General features: G+C 45.1%; 1 protein-coding gene across 1 annotated transcript; it reads left to right on the top strand.

The window, feature by feature from the left end:
* The first annotated feature begins 3,990 nt into the window (after positions 1 to 3,990).
* On the top strand, positions 3,991 to 10,954 carry LOC119976476 (nuclear factor 7, brain-like). The gene is made up of 5 exons (XM_038817015.1): positions 3,991 to 3,995; positions 7,999 to 8,458; positions 8,548 to 8,643; positions 8,737 to 8,970; positions 10,858 to 10,954. Exons 1-5 carry the CDS (start codon positions 3,991 to 3,993, stop codon positions 10,864 to 10,866), a joined length of 804 nt encoding a protein of 267 aa, XP_038672943.1. The 3' UTR covers positions 10,867 to 10,954.
* The last annotated feature ends 4,304 nt before the right edge of the window (positions 10,955 to 15,258 follow it).

The raw sequence follows: 15,258 nt of genomic DNA, 5'->3' as shown, positions 1-15,258 counted from the left end.
CGACCTGTGAAGTTTGTTTTAATTTTCTAGAAATAAAATCTAGCGAATTTATATATATTTATGGATCCCTCCCGGGGACCCAGAGAAACATCAATTGATGGCGGATGATTTGAAGTGGAATCTCTCCTCCAATATTAGGCGGACTTTCTTCACAAAAAGAGTGATGAGGATGTGGAACCCGCTGTCACAGGGAGCGAGGCAGAGAGAGTTGGTACATTGACAGGGAAGATTGAATCACACAGAATTATATCACATAGAGAATGATGAGGATGTGGAACCAGCTGTCACAGGGAGCGAGGCAGAGAGAGTTGGTACATTGACAGGGAAGCTTGAATTCCAAGATGACGTTGTCCCGCACAGCATGCAAATTGAACTTGTTTTGTATTTACTTAGGGGGGAAATTAAGTTACATTTCGGGGGAAAGAAAAGTTAATAGAGATTCTCAAACTTTACCAGGGGAATTTTGGTGTCTGTGTGTACATGTTCCAGTCCCTGATAAGGAGGAAGCACAACACAGTGTGTGTGCGTGTGGGGGGGGGGGGGGGGGGGGGGGGCAGGGCTGTGGGACAGACCAATGGAAATGGGAGGGGCTAAAACAACATCCTGTTGGGATAGATTTTGAAGACCATCCCCTACAAGTGTACTAATACAGTAAGGGAACCCACAGACTGTGAATATTTCAGATACATCAGATTTATAAACATATATTTTGGTAAAGTCTGGAGAATATAGAGTGAAGGCGACTCGGGAAGAGGAGAGATCAATATTGATTGGAAATAAATGCCTTGTTTTATTGCAGAGATATTGTCTGTGATTCCGGTGTAAAATGTTTGATATATCTGACAGTATTGACCATTGGCTTTTATTGTTACTGCCTTGGTGTTAAACAGCTCGTGTGTGGAGCACAGAAAGGACGATCTAGCCTGAGTTCACCAGCATTCCTGTTGCTAAACCCCCCTGTTAGCACAGCAATGCCGCGCTGACAATCATAGTGGTTTCTACAGAGCAATTCAAAACCAGCTCAATGCTGCACTTATGTTAAATTAATGCGCAATTTCAATTCGTAAATCCTTCCCATACGATGGTGAATATTAATGTGACATCACCAGGCATTCAAACTATTATACTGGGTTGTTAAATTACGTAAGCATCCAACCCAGAAGACATTGTTGCATTAGCATGTTAACTGGATGGTGCATTTAACCCTGAGTGTGATAATCTTTCTCTCCGATAGCCTTGGAACATCTCACCAAACAGTAGAATTGCATAAATATAATTTGAGAATCTGGATTTGATCAGATACAATTTTAATATTACATAAAATTCCAGTCTGATACAACACAGAAGGCTATTCAGTCCATCGAGCTTGGGAGGCAGGGATACTCCCATAGGAAATTACTAATATTCATTCAAACATAAGGAAAATCTTGGAAGTTTCTGTCATTTCCGACAATCCCACTGCAGGCGGCGGTTCTGAATTTGCGAGTAATTCATTGCGGGTTGCAGTAAGTTTCTGGGATGTGTTGAGTCTCTGTGTGAACTCAAGTCTTCCACTGTTACAAAGTACACGGCTGCCACCTGCTTACAGAATCGTCGATCTGCAGGAAACACAATCGCCTTTAAAACGGCCCAAGGAGTGAAACTCGGATCATTAAAGTTTAAAAGGTTCAATGGACCGGGCACGGCTTCAATTCGAGTACCGTCTGCTTTAGGTTTTATATGAAACAAGTACTTTTGTTTGCATGATTTCACGAGGCAAAATGTCCACTCATCCCTGGCATTTACCTGTTCTTTCTATCTCCCAGAGGCTGCTCTTAATCTCTGTCTCGTTGTCTGTTGCTACCAGGCTAGACCTTTAGGTGTGTTTACTAAATCGGGTCTTTGAGAAACATACAAATCACCAGGCACTCAAACTACTTATACTGGGTTGTTAAATTACGTAAGCATCCAACCCAGAAGACATTGTTGCATTAGCATGTTAACTGGATGGCGTCTTTCATCCTGTGTGAAATATCACTTAAAATCTTTCCTACTTCAACCGTATGGTTTCAAATCCTTCTAAAAGACCCTTCAGTAAATTACTTAGATTCCTTCGTTCTTTTTGATGTAATGATTTAACTGCATTTAAGCTCCCTTAAGAAACATTACTCGTCATTTTGCCTAATAAATTGTTGCAATTAACCACATTCGTTATTTCCTGCTCACAGTACCACCTTTAGACCTTTAATCCCTCCTCATTCTAAAATTTTATAGGCTGTTGTTCCTCTCCGCCCTTTTCCCTGACACTGCCCTTGCTGTGAAATTGTTAACTAGAACCCTAGAAAAGATACATCCCTGAAGGGGGCCATTCGGCCCATCTTGTCCACGTCGACCCAAAGACATCCAGGTGCCCTTTCGCATCCCATTTTCCTGCACTTGGCCCATATCCCTACAGCCTACAGCACAGAAGGTGCAGATCCAGGTACTTTGTAAAAGAGTTTAAGGTCTTTGCCTCCAGCACCAACCCAGGCACCGAATTCCAGATACCCGCCTCCCTCTGTGACATATTCCAGATCCAAGGAAAGGACATCGAATTGAAAAGTTAATTCCTTTCCACTCTCCATTGATTTTGCCTGATCTGTTGAGGGCGTTTATGTTTTTTTAAAAGGATTAGGCTTATAAATCACTGATACACAACTTTCAATCGTTGCAGAGTAAATACAGTAACCAGCAGGAAGCTGGAGAGAAGTGGGTGAGATTCGCCCACAGGAGTATCAGAAAGCGCTGAAACTCCCCATGGCTTCCAAACCAGGTGGAGAGTTTCATTGAGCTTCTCTCCAACGTTGGGTCTGAAATGGGACAATTGCACAGTGGTCAGTGCCATTCACAGCTCTTGAGATATTGAACGTCCGAATTAAAATGAAATGAAAATCACTTATTGTCACGAGTAGGCTTCAATGAAGTTACTGTGAAAAGCCCCTAGTCGCCACATTCCAGCGCCTATCCAGGGAGGCTGGTACGGGAATCGAACCGTGCTGCTGGCCTGCTTGGTCTGCTTTAAAAGCCAGCTCAGTGAGCTAAACCTGGACAATCTTCTGACTTGGCCCGGGAAATGGCTAATAACATTTCCGTCACCCAAATGCCAATGTAATAACAATCTTCAGCAAGAGGGGATTTAATCAATGCCTCTTGTTATTCAACAGCATCGCAGCCACACATTCCTCACCATCAACAACCTGTGGTGTCATGGAGCAGAAATTTAGCTGGCCCAATCATAGAACAGTACAGCACAGAACAGGCCCTTTGGCCCTCGATGTTGTGCCGAGCAATGATCACCCTACTCAAACCCACGTATCCACCCTATACCCGTAACCCAACAACCTTACTTTTTTTTTTAGGACACTACAGGCAATTTAGCCTGGCCAATCTACCTAACCCGCACATCTTTGGACTGTGGGAGGAAACCGGAGCACCCGGAGGAAACCCACGCAGACGTGCAGACTCCGCACAGACAGTGACCCAGCCGGGAATCGAACCTGGGACCCTGGAGCTGTGAAGCATTTATGCTAACCACCATGCTACCGTGCTGCCCGTAAACACTGTGAGGTCAGATCAGAGTCTGGGAATTCTGCAGCAAGTCACTCATCTCCCAAAGTCTGTCCACCCTGGAGAAGGCACAAGTCATGGGTGTGACTGGATCTCTTCATTTGCCTGGTAAGAAATGAAGCTCCAGTAGCACACATGAATTCGGCACCATCCAGAACAAGGCAACCAGCTTCATCGGCTGCCGACAATTATTTTAAATATTCAGTCTCTTCACCGCCAGTGCTCAGTGGTAGCAATGTTTACCATATAGAATATACTGACCATCAAAGTGTTTATTGTGAATTTAAAGTGGCATTTTTTATTGCCAGGACTAATGAAGATTATAACTGAGTGTTGTTATCAAAGAACTTTCTCTGGCATTTTACTGTAATGGGTGGCGCTGTACTTGTGAGAAATTCATTGAGGATGCAGTAAGTTTCTGGGATGTGTTGAGACTCTTTGTGAACTCAAGTCTTCCATTGTCACAAAGTCGATGTGGAGCCATGATGTGGAGATGCCGGCATTGGACTAGGGTGAGCACATCTAACCTGCACATCTTTAGGGCTGTGGGGGTGAAACTCATGCAAACACGGGGATAATGTGCAAACTCCTTAAGGACAGTGATCCAGGATTGAACCTGGGACCACGGCACCGTGAGGCAGCAATGCTAACCACTGCGCCACCCTGCTGCCTCATTGCACTCTCTCTTGAGTGCGGCTAGTGAATGCCGGGATAGGCCTCTGGCAGGCTTCCCAGAAGTCTTCACACCTAGTGGGGTCCACCCAGACCCCACGAGGCGTCGCAGTCAGAAACACTCCCACAAGGGGTGTGACCACATGGCGCTCATCGGCGTTGAAGCCAGTTTTAAACTCACTTTTGTGAGCACACCCAGGATCCACCAGTCTCCCCAGTGAGGCCGCAGCCGGGCACTGTTCAGCACTGGCCCACACAAACATGGACCATGTGGAACAGCACCCAAGGGTTTTCCCGGGCCATTGGAGTCCCCGGGTGGTCAGGAATAGTGCAGGGTGGCTTCCTGAAATGCAGGCACCGTGGCACTGCAACCCTAGCACTGCCAAGATGCTCAGATGGCACTACCAAGCTGGCTGGAGCATTGTCCGGGTACCAGTGCAAAGGAGCCCAGGTTGCAGGGTGACACTGTTGAGGGCCATGCCCATGAAAGGAGGGTGGAGGGGAGGTATGAAGGCTAGGGCTGTGCAGGGCTGCTGTGTCGGAGCCTCTGGGAGGTTGGGTGGGTGATGGACAGGGGTCCTGGAAGGGGACTGGGCCTGTAAGTGGGCATGGGGGGCCTGAAGAATGAGGACCCCCAGAGCGGGGTGTCCTAACTTGGGGAAGCTTGGAGTAGTGCCCATGCATGTGGTGGGGGTAACATTGCCCATCGGTGGGGCATGTGGAGAACCCACAAGCTCACTTAGAAACCGGGCCACTTTTCAAAATGGCAGCCCAATCTCCAAGTTTGTTTTATTCGTTCATGGGACGTGGGCATAGCAGGCTGTGCCAGCATTTAATGCGCATCCCTAATTGCCCTTGAGTGGTAAGTTGAGAGTCAACCACATTGCTGTGAGTCCGGAGTCACACATAAGCCAGACCAGGTAAGGAGGGCAGATTTCCTCCCTAAAGGATATGAGTGAACCAGATGGGTTTTTAATGACGATCAACAATGGTCATTATTAGACTTCTAATTCCAGATTTGTATGGAATTCAAATTTCACCATCGGCAGTGGCAGGATTTGAACCTGGATCCCCAGAACATTACTCTGAGTCTCTGGTTAAGTCGCCCAGCGACAATACCACTATGCCACCACCTCCCCGCGTTCAGCATCCCAGTGGACTAAACCAGTGAGAAACTCCCCAGGGCCTAAAAAAGTGACAAAATGTCATTGAATAGCGATGGGAACTCGCCGGCAGAGCCGACGGGAAACATCCTGAAAAACCCGCCACAAATTAATTTAGAGATTTTGGGGGAGAATCACATCCATCAGGAGAGTGGAAATTACAGAGGCACTATTGATAATCTTCCAGTCTTCCTCAATAAATCCATGCTGACTCTACTGAATTATTTTGCACTTGTCTCAGTGGTTGCTGATTTTACTGAAGTTTTCACTGAGGTCACACTGACTGATCCGTAGTTATCGGCATTATCCTTGTTCCCTTTTTGAACAAGGGGGTAAGATTCTCAATTCTCCAGTGCTCGGCACAACCCTTGTATCTGAGGAAGACTGGAGGATCATCACTCACCAGCCTCTGACATTTCCACTCTCTCCTCCGATCCGAGTGTTTTACAAATTGTAAGTAAAGGTAGACTTTCTTGCACCTCCTCCTCCTAAATTGTAAATTCCGCAAGTGTATCAGTTACCTCCTCTCTCACCTTGGCCTGTTCAACGTCTTCTTTATTGTAAAGATAAATGCAAAGTACTCATTTAATATCTCCTCTACTTCCCCTGCCTCCACATACAAGTCTCCTTTTTATTCCTAATCGACTCTTGTATTTCCTTTACCCACCATTTTATTATTTATATGCTTCTCGAATACCTTGATATTGCCTTTTGTGTTAGCTGCTTGTCCTGGGTCAGGGCTTCACATCCGGTTTGGGCCTGATCTTCTTCCAGCTCACGGAGGTCAGGTCAGGTCGGGTCAAAAGGTCTCCAATGGCCTCGGAGGATCTTCAAGCCTGCAAAAGAAGATAAAATGTATCTTTTCATGTTTCTTGCTTGTTCTTTGAGGAGGTAACAAGGAAGTTAGACAAAGGATAACCAGTGGACGTGACTTATTTAGCTTCCCAGAAGGCCTTTGACAAGGTGCCCCGCAGGAAACTTTTAAATAAGTTAAGAGCCCATGGTGTTGAGGGTAAGATTCTGGAATGGATAGAGGATTGGCTGACTGGCAGAAGGCAGAGAGTGGGGATAAAGGGGTGTTTTTCAGGATGGCAGCCGGTGACTAGTGGTGTCCCTCAGGGGTCACAATGTTTCAACAGTTTACGTTAATGATCTGGAAGAAGGAACTGAAGGCACTGTTGCAAAGTTTGCAGATGATACAAAGATCTATAGAGGGACAGGTAGTATTGAGGAAGGAAGTGGGCTGCAGAAGGATTTGGACAAGCTAGGAGAGTGGGCAGTGAAGTGGCAAATGAAATATAATGTGGAAAAGTGCGAGGTTATGCACTTTGGAAGGCGGGATTTAGATTATTTTCTAAATGGGGAAATGCTTCGGAAATCAGAAGCACAAAGGGACCCTTGTTCACGATTCCCTTACGTGCAGGTTCAGTCAGCAGTTAAGAAGGCAAATGCAATGTTACCACTCATGTCAAGAAGGCTAGAATACAAAACCACGGATGTACTTCTGAGGCTATATTTGGAGTATTGTGAGCAGATTTGGGCCCCGTATCTAAGGAAGGATATGCTGGCCTTGGAAAGGGTCCAGAGGAGGTTCACAAGAATGATCCCTGGAATGAAGAACTTGTCGTATGAGGAACGGTTGAGGACTCAGGGTCTGTACTCATTGGAGTTTAGAAGGATGAGGGCTGGATCTTCTTGAAACTTACGGGATACTGTGAGGCCTCGATAGAGTGAACGTGGAAAGAAAAAAATAGAACCAGGGAATGAGGATGGGGGTGGGGAGAGGGAGGATGGGATGTGGGGAGGGGGATGGGGGGTAGATGGGATTGGGGGAGGGGGGAGGTGGGTGAGGAGAGGGGTTGTGGGTGGGGGAGGGGCGATTGGGTGGTGGTGTGGGGTGGGGTTGGGGGGGTAGGGGGAGATGGAGGAGTAGGGAGGATTGGATAAATATGGGAAAGTTGGGTCTGGGTAGTGTTTTAGAACAAATGTTTAATTTTGTTAGTCCTTTTTGTGGGTTGTAAAATTGACAATATTTTGACCGAACAAATTTTTTTAAAAGAAGAATGTCTCCGAATATTGGAGGAGAGATTCCACTTCAAATCCTCCTTCATCAGTTGATGTTTCCCTGGGTCAGAGTCCCGGGAGGGACCCATAAATATATATAAATACGCAAGTTTATCTTTCCAAAAAACAAATTTCACAGGTTGAACCCTCCAAATATCTTCCCTGAACCTGTTGTGTGAAATAGCTTCTTGGCAGTTAAGCTACTTTTTGCTTTAATGTGAGCGGCTGACACCATTAGTCCCAGGATCTGGATCTGACACCGAGTTTCCCAAAGGGATTGTAATCAGCAGCGAGTTCAGACTGAATAATAGACTCTCCGTCCCGCCCATCCCCGCCTCCTCCCCCTGTCTCTCTTCTGTCAACATTCCCTGGAGCCCAGCCCGCCCCCGAAAGAGTTCAATTATTCCGCTCCGTTAGTCCTTCAGAAGGCACTGTCTCATCTCTTCCGGGAGAAGTCGCGAGAACTTTAACTTGTGGAGAATTTGGAAATCACCGGACTGGGCGTGTCTGACAGTCAGATCGAAACTCAAACCGGATTGATTCGGGAAGTGCTGAGTGTGAACATGGCTTCCAGACAAGAAGCAAAGAGTTGGATCGAGGAGACAATTTGTCCCATTTGTCTCGATATCTTCACTGACCCGATAACACTGGGTTGTGGACACAACTTCTGCCGCTCCTGTATATCCCAGTGTTGGGAAAAGAATCAGAGAAACTCCTGTCCGGAATGTAGAGAGGTGTTTCCGGAAAGAAACCTCAGGATAAATCGGGCTTTAGCTAATCTGGCTGAGAAAGCTCGAAAGTTAAAATTGAATCCGAAAGAGAACAAAAGTAAACTTCACTGTGAGGAACATCAGGAAGAACTGAAGCTGTTTTGTGAAACTGACAAGAAATTGATCTGTCTGATTTGCAGAGATTCGCGGGAACACAAATCTCACAACTTTCTGCCGATTAAAGAAGCTGTTGGAAATTACAAGGTAAAAGGTGATATATTTTATCAGCTAATTATTTCACTGCAATGAGGACTTACAACAAATTTCCTCCATATTTTCTCACCCAATCCCAGGATCAGCTGAAATCTTCCTTAGATTCTCTCACAGTGAAGAAATTGCCAGTTCTAGAAATGGAACAGAAACAGAAAGGGAAGATTTCTGAAGTTAGGGTAAGCTCTCCCTCTGCTTACTTTTTGGGAGCTCGGTTAGTTTTGTTCCCTTTATCACGGGACATTAATTATGTCTCACATTTCATTTGGTAGGAGCAGTCGCGCAGTCTACAAACCCACATCACATCCGAGTTCACTAAAATGCATAGGATTCTTAATAAGAAAAAGCAGTGTTTACTCAGAGATCTCAGAGAAGAAGGGAAGAGGATTCTGGAACCAATGGAGAAAAACCTTCGAGAGATTCAAAAACATTTAAATTCTATTGAGGAGAAACTCTCAAAGTTGCAGAAACAGATGGAGCAAAAAGACGAGCTGGAATTTCTAAAGGTGAGGGAAAATATTGCGGGTCAGTTCAGTGAAACTTTACAGTCACAAAATAACTGATGATAACTTAAATTAATATAGATTTACTGAAGCCAGAAGTAAACCGAGTTTGTGACCATTTCTGGGGGTTTAAGCTGCTGTCACTGAACTAACCGCTCCCACACAATCTGCAGAATTTCAGGAATATCGGAGTTGTCCCGATCTGGATACTTGTTTGCAATTATTTCCATGCTCCATTAGTGAAATTTTCTCCTGAAATTGACATTGTCATTCAGTTCCATTCCTGTGTTGTGAGTGTGTGGGTGTGTCTAATACGGTGGGTGAGTCACTGTGTCTGCGAGCGGGATTGATGTTGATTTCCAGTATCTGACACAGAGATCATCTTAATAATATCATCAATTTTACAGCACAGGGGGAAACAATTTTCTCCATCTTGTCTGTACCGGGTCAGTGATAGAGATCTCCAATTAGTCCCACTGTCCCGGCTCTTTACCCTGATTGGGGGCAATTGTACCCTTCACAAATATATCTCCAAATTCCTTCTGAAAATCAGCAATGAATCTGTTTTCTCCAGAATTTCACTGCTAAAATAAATTTCCCTCTTTTCACAATTATCTTGAATATTTGAGAACTCAATCTTCCAGATCTCTGTCCTTGTATTTCTTTTAAATTGTAGTATTTAGTTTATTTTGCCTTTCTTCATGCTTCCTTCCAACGTGCATCATTCACACGTCCGTGTGAAATCACACCTGCCCCAGTGTCCGTTCATTTCACCATCCTGTCTGATCTGTTACTATCATCCTCATTGTTTGTGACTTATTTATTTCAGATGGGAGTTTCTCGAAAGAGAAGGTAGGTCATGCTCTTTCTCAAACTCTGCAGAGTTTGGTTTTTTTAAATAACTCAGAATTTTGGTTATTTTGGATTTTAGTGAATTTCTGTCCTGCTTACAGTTTCAAATTACATTTTCGGAGATATATTAGTCTGGTGACAATAATTCTTCATGATTCCCAGATGAGTGTTTTCATTGTAATAACATGTTTTAATAGAGTGATACAGTGATTAATAACAACTGTTCCTAATATTGTACTGATTAACAAACTGGCATGTAAATAACAGGTACATGTCACAGGACTCACAATGATGATTTACAAGCTGCAGTCTGACTGTGGAGGTCGTGACCTTCCCATGACCCTGAGAGAGTCCAAGGTGTGGGTCATTCAAACACCCACACCGCACTTGACGGACCTGAGAACGCCTCATCTTAAAGAGAATCCGGTTCTATTTTTATACTATAATACAACCTTGCCCTGTCATGAGAATAACCAGAACAACAACAATTTCTATTTTTATCACGCCTTTATCAAGTTACACATTCCAAGTTGCTGAAGAGGAGCATTAGAACTTAGAAAACAAAAACAGAGACCCAGCCACATAAAGAGATATTAGCACAGATGACGGAGCGAGATGTTTATAGAGGGGGCAAAACTATTCGGGAGCAATTTCCAGAGTTTGCGGCACTGACATCTGAAGGTCTTACCACCAATAGCTGAGCAACTTAAATCAAAGCTAGTCGAGGCCAGAATTAGAGCAGCTCAGTCTCAGAGGATAGTGGGTATCTTCTGAGTGTGTGCGATGTCTTCGTAACTAATCTGTTATCAGACTGTGAATCTTTTTCTGGACATGAGTGTTTCCTGTCTCTGCTCCTTCATTTCCAAGTTATCTTTTGCTCAGTTATAAAACTAAGATTATCATTTTACTTCCACTCTCACGTGAAAAGTGCTGATAGATGGGAATGTTGAGACAGGTCAATCATTCAAATAATTTTTCACACAAATTATATTTTCTATCAAGGAATGATTTATGACATCAATTGTTTAATATTTACAGGATGAGTGATGCCGATCCATCACTCTCAGTATCTGATATCGCCCTACCCATTGGAAAGTTCAAAGGCCCTTTACTGTACACAGCGTGGAGAGAAATGCTGCGCTTAATTAACCCAGGTAAAACTCTGATATTAATTTTCCTAATTATAAGTCCACTTGGGAATGGATAAACAGGTCTCCAGGGTAACGGATTAGATGTTCACACTGACAGTTATTAATCCCTGGAGCCTCCTCATATTTTACTTTCTGTGGGTTCCTCTGGAAAAGTGTTTCAACCCATCAGCTCTGTGTATGAAAGTAGTAAAGGGATCCTTATAACCAGAGGAATAGAGCACAAATCTCCGGATGGGAACTCCAATTTCTTGAGGAGACTGGACAGTTCCCTTTTGGAATTGTACAAAACCTTTTATCAACGTTGTTATGACACCCTGGGCTAGTGTGCAGTCAAGTCCAGCCCCACTTGAACCAGAGTCACAACACAATCCGAGAGAGAGAGAGAGAGAGAGAGAGAGATATTTACTTAAACATACTTGTCCATTCAACATCCGTGGATTAAAAATGCTGACACCAAAAATATAGAAAATGGAAATAAGGGAATCATCAGGAAGAACCCTTAAAATTTATTGTCAGGAAGATTTGAGTGTGTTAAAAGGCAGCTAATACACGAGGTGGAATTAAACTGTGAGGAGGTGTCTGCACTGGAAAAGGGAGGACACCAGGGGATCCTATTGAACTATTCAAGATTTGAAAGTACAGAGAAGATAAACATTCATAGTTTTCACAGTTTGCAAAGTAGGATAACATCAAATTTCGAAAAGGGAGAGTGACACAGCAGTTTGGATTGACTGATGTTGATTTTTTGAGTGACCTTATTGATGGAGCAGTTAATGAAACAGTGAATTCACTGCTCACTATGAATTTGATCAGCGGCCCAATCCATTCTGCGCATTGAGGTACAAAGCAATGTCTCTGGGCAAATCTTCACAGGTTTATTGTGTGAAAGGTGCTTTCTGGAGTGTTGGAGAATGGGGGGTTGGGAAGAGGAAAGTGAGGTGATCTTTCAGTGAGGGATGGGGTAGCTTGATTATAGGATCCTCAGAAATAGGACATGGAGTGGGCCATTCCTCCCCTCGATCCTGCTTTCCCATTTGTATGACCGTGACACATCTGACCGTGGCCTTAACCCTACCTTTGCCTCTTCTCGATAACGATTAAGTTGGTCAAAAATATATCTAACTCAGCCCGACTGTGTACAATGGCCCAGTTTCAACTGCTCCCTCTGGAAGTGAATTCCAAAGGCTAACGTCCTTCTGGGAGAAGAAATTCCTCCTCATCCTGGTTTTTGAAGGAATTCAGACTCATTTATAAACTATGGCCAGAGCTTCGAAATTCCTCCACAAGAATAAACATTCTTCCCAGCATTTCTCCTGTTAAACTCCAGCAGAAATATTTCTTATTTTCCAAAACATCAAGAGAATAAGTCTAACCTGCCAAATCGTTCTTCATAAGAAACTTCCTTCATCCCAGGAATCACCCTCATGAACATGCGCTGGAAAACTAGAAAGGCAAGTAAACCTTCCTTCAGTAAACAGAATGTTTATTCTTGTGGTTCGGTACACTGTCCAATTCACCTAACAAGCACGTCTTTCGGGACTTGTGGGAGGAAACCGGAGCACCCAGAGGAAACCCACGCAGACACGTGGAGAATGTGTAGACCACACAGGCAGTGACCCAAGCCGAGGTCAGTGAACAACAGTTTGTGTTCAGTTGTTTTTAGTTTCAGGAGCTGGGAGCAGCAGTTGTTGGCGGCAGCTCAGCTGAGGAGTTGGGACTGTGTTTAGATGCTGCAGTAGAACTGCTGTCGACAGAAGTAGACCATTCATCTCTGTAGCTTGCTCCCCCATTCAGTGAGATTGTGGCTAATCTTCTTCAACACCATTTTCCTGCACTCTCCCTATTTCCATGTTTTTACCGATCTCTGTCTTAAACATTCTTAATGACTTCGCCTCCACAGCCTCTGAGGCAGAGAATTCCAAAGATTCACCACTCTCTGATTGAAGAAATTCCTCCTCACCCCAGTCCTAAATAACCTGCCTCCTATTCCCAATAGCAGGAACAGAGGAGAGAGAATGAGTGCAGATAATGGAGAGTGCATGGGCTCCTCACGCTCTCTGCCTCCCCCCCCCGCCCATTACATTTCATTCCCTACCTCATCCCACCTTTCACATTATCTCCGCACTCCCTCTCACCCTCCCATCCCCTACTGTTGCTAACCTTCCTCCTTTCTTTTTTTCACACTCCCAAACTTTTGCATTCATCCCTCAGCTCTCTTTCACCCCCTACCCCCCCCCCTTCCCCCCCACACTCTCCTTGCTACCCTGCTCCCTCTTCTCCTCCACCTCAGATCTTCCTGCATTCCCTGTGACCATCCTGCTCTCCCTACCATATCCTCTCTTTCTCCACCCTCTCCAATTCTCTCGGTAACCCTGCTTCCAAACTCTCAAGCCCTCAAACTCTCCATCACCTCTCTCGCTTTCACTCATCCTCTGTTCCTGCTCTCTCCTTTCACCACTCCCTTGCTGTACTGCATTGATCCCCCTCCTCTCAACCTGATCTCTTCCCCCCCTATCATGTTCCTTACCTACCCCGTTTGCTCCTCTGTACCACTCCCCCTCTCTCCCCTCCCCCTCCCTCTCTCTAAATCACTGACTGTATTTTTAAAATTTCCCCCCAGCTCCAGCCTCTCTGACTCTGGATCCGAACACGGCGAATCCCTGGCTCATCCTGTCTGAGGGCCGGACCAGTGTGAGACTTGGCGACACACCGCAGCCGCTCCCTGACACCCCGGAGAGATTTGATTCCTGGCTTGGTGTTCTGGGATCAGAGGGATACACATCAGGGAGAAATTATTGGGAGGTGGATGTGGGGCAGAGGACTCGATGGGGTCTGGGAGTGGCCCGAGAGTCTGTGGACAGGAAAAGTGGAATCCCCCTGATCCCTGAGTCTGGATTCTGGATTGTGAGGCTGAGTCTTGGAAGAGGGTATTTTGCCTCCACCTCCCCCTCTCATATCCCCCTCAACCTGGGTGTGAATCCCCAGAAGATCGGGGTTTTCCTGGACTATGAGGGGGGACAGGTGTCATTTTACAATGCGGACAACATGTCCCATCTCCACACTTTCACCCACACTTTCACTGAGAGAATCTTTCCCATCTTCTTTCCGGGATGGAATATTAACGGTAAAAACTCGGCCCCGCTGACAATCTGCGGGATTAAGGGTCACTAACAGATCCATCCCATAATTTCACACCATCTCCCTGCCTCCTGCCAGCTGCAAACTGCTGGGTGCGGGTCTCAGTCACAGGGGGTGCGGATGGTTCAAATGGTTCTTGAGCTCAGGGTGATTACAGCTGAGTGACAATAATGTTTTGGTGATTTTGTTGACTTACTCGGTGAGGTGCAACAAACACGCGGTAACTTTGCCAGTGACTCCTGGAAAATAGATTAAAAGCCAAAAGGTGATGGAGAAAAATCAAAGCGCAGACAACTTTTTTCTTATAAATTTAGAGTACCCAATTAGTTTTTTCCAATTTAAGGGGCAATTACGGTGGCCAATCCACCTAACCTGATCATCTTTTGGGTTGTGCAGGCGAAACGCACGCAAACACGGAGAGAATGTGCAACTCCACACAGACAGTTACCCAGATCCGGGATCGAACCTAGGACCTCGGCGCTCTGAGGCAGCACCAAACGCAGGGACGATGGTGAATTAAAACACAGAAGTAAACTCAGGGTCTGAGAGACTCCAAGTGGGAAATTGAACGTTAAGAGGGGCAGGAAAGAGGAACTAGGGTGAGATTGATCACCAATGGCAAGGAAATGACAAAGGATAAAATACAAGAGCAGGAAAATTAAATAATACCCAGAGAAGTACAAAGGAAAATTCAAAATTAAATAGAAACGAAATCAATAGGGAACAGGCAGGAGAATCAGAAACACGCACAAATCGGGAGTTGGAATTGAACAAAACATTTGACAGCCTGGAGAGTTTAAAGGTGTGGGGAGAGAAACCAGGTTAACATTCCGGGTATAAACCCTGTATGGGAACTGGGAACTGAAAGATCATCAAGGAACTCTGTAGGGCTGGGGGAAAGAAGGAGAGGGAGAGAGAAAACAAATAGAAGGTCAATTTTAGAAAGAAACTTACTGGGTAGAATGAGCTGTGAACTGCGGGAAGCCGGTGACCTTCCTGCCTGTAATGTTGCTCCACAGGCGGTAGGTGGCGATAGATCACCGTGTTTGAGATGAATCAGTTCAGTGATTCTCAAACTGGGATCCGGGGAGTCTTTCCAGGAGGTCCAATTTCTACAGATTGTGTGAGAGAGAGAGAAAAACACAAGAGG

Source organism: Scyliorhinus canicula, chromosome 13 (assembly GCF_902713615.1).
Source record: "Scyliorhinus canicula chromosome 13, sScyCan1.1, whole genome shotgun sequence".
Taxonomy (NCBI): Eukaryota; Metazoa; Chordata; class Chondrichthyes; order Carcharhiniformes; family Scyliorhinidae; genus Scyliorhinus; species Scyliorhinus canicula.
This window is presented reverse-complemented; position numbering and strand designations above follow the sequence as displayed.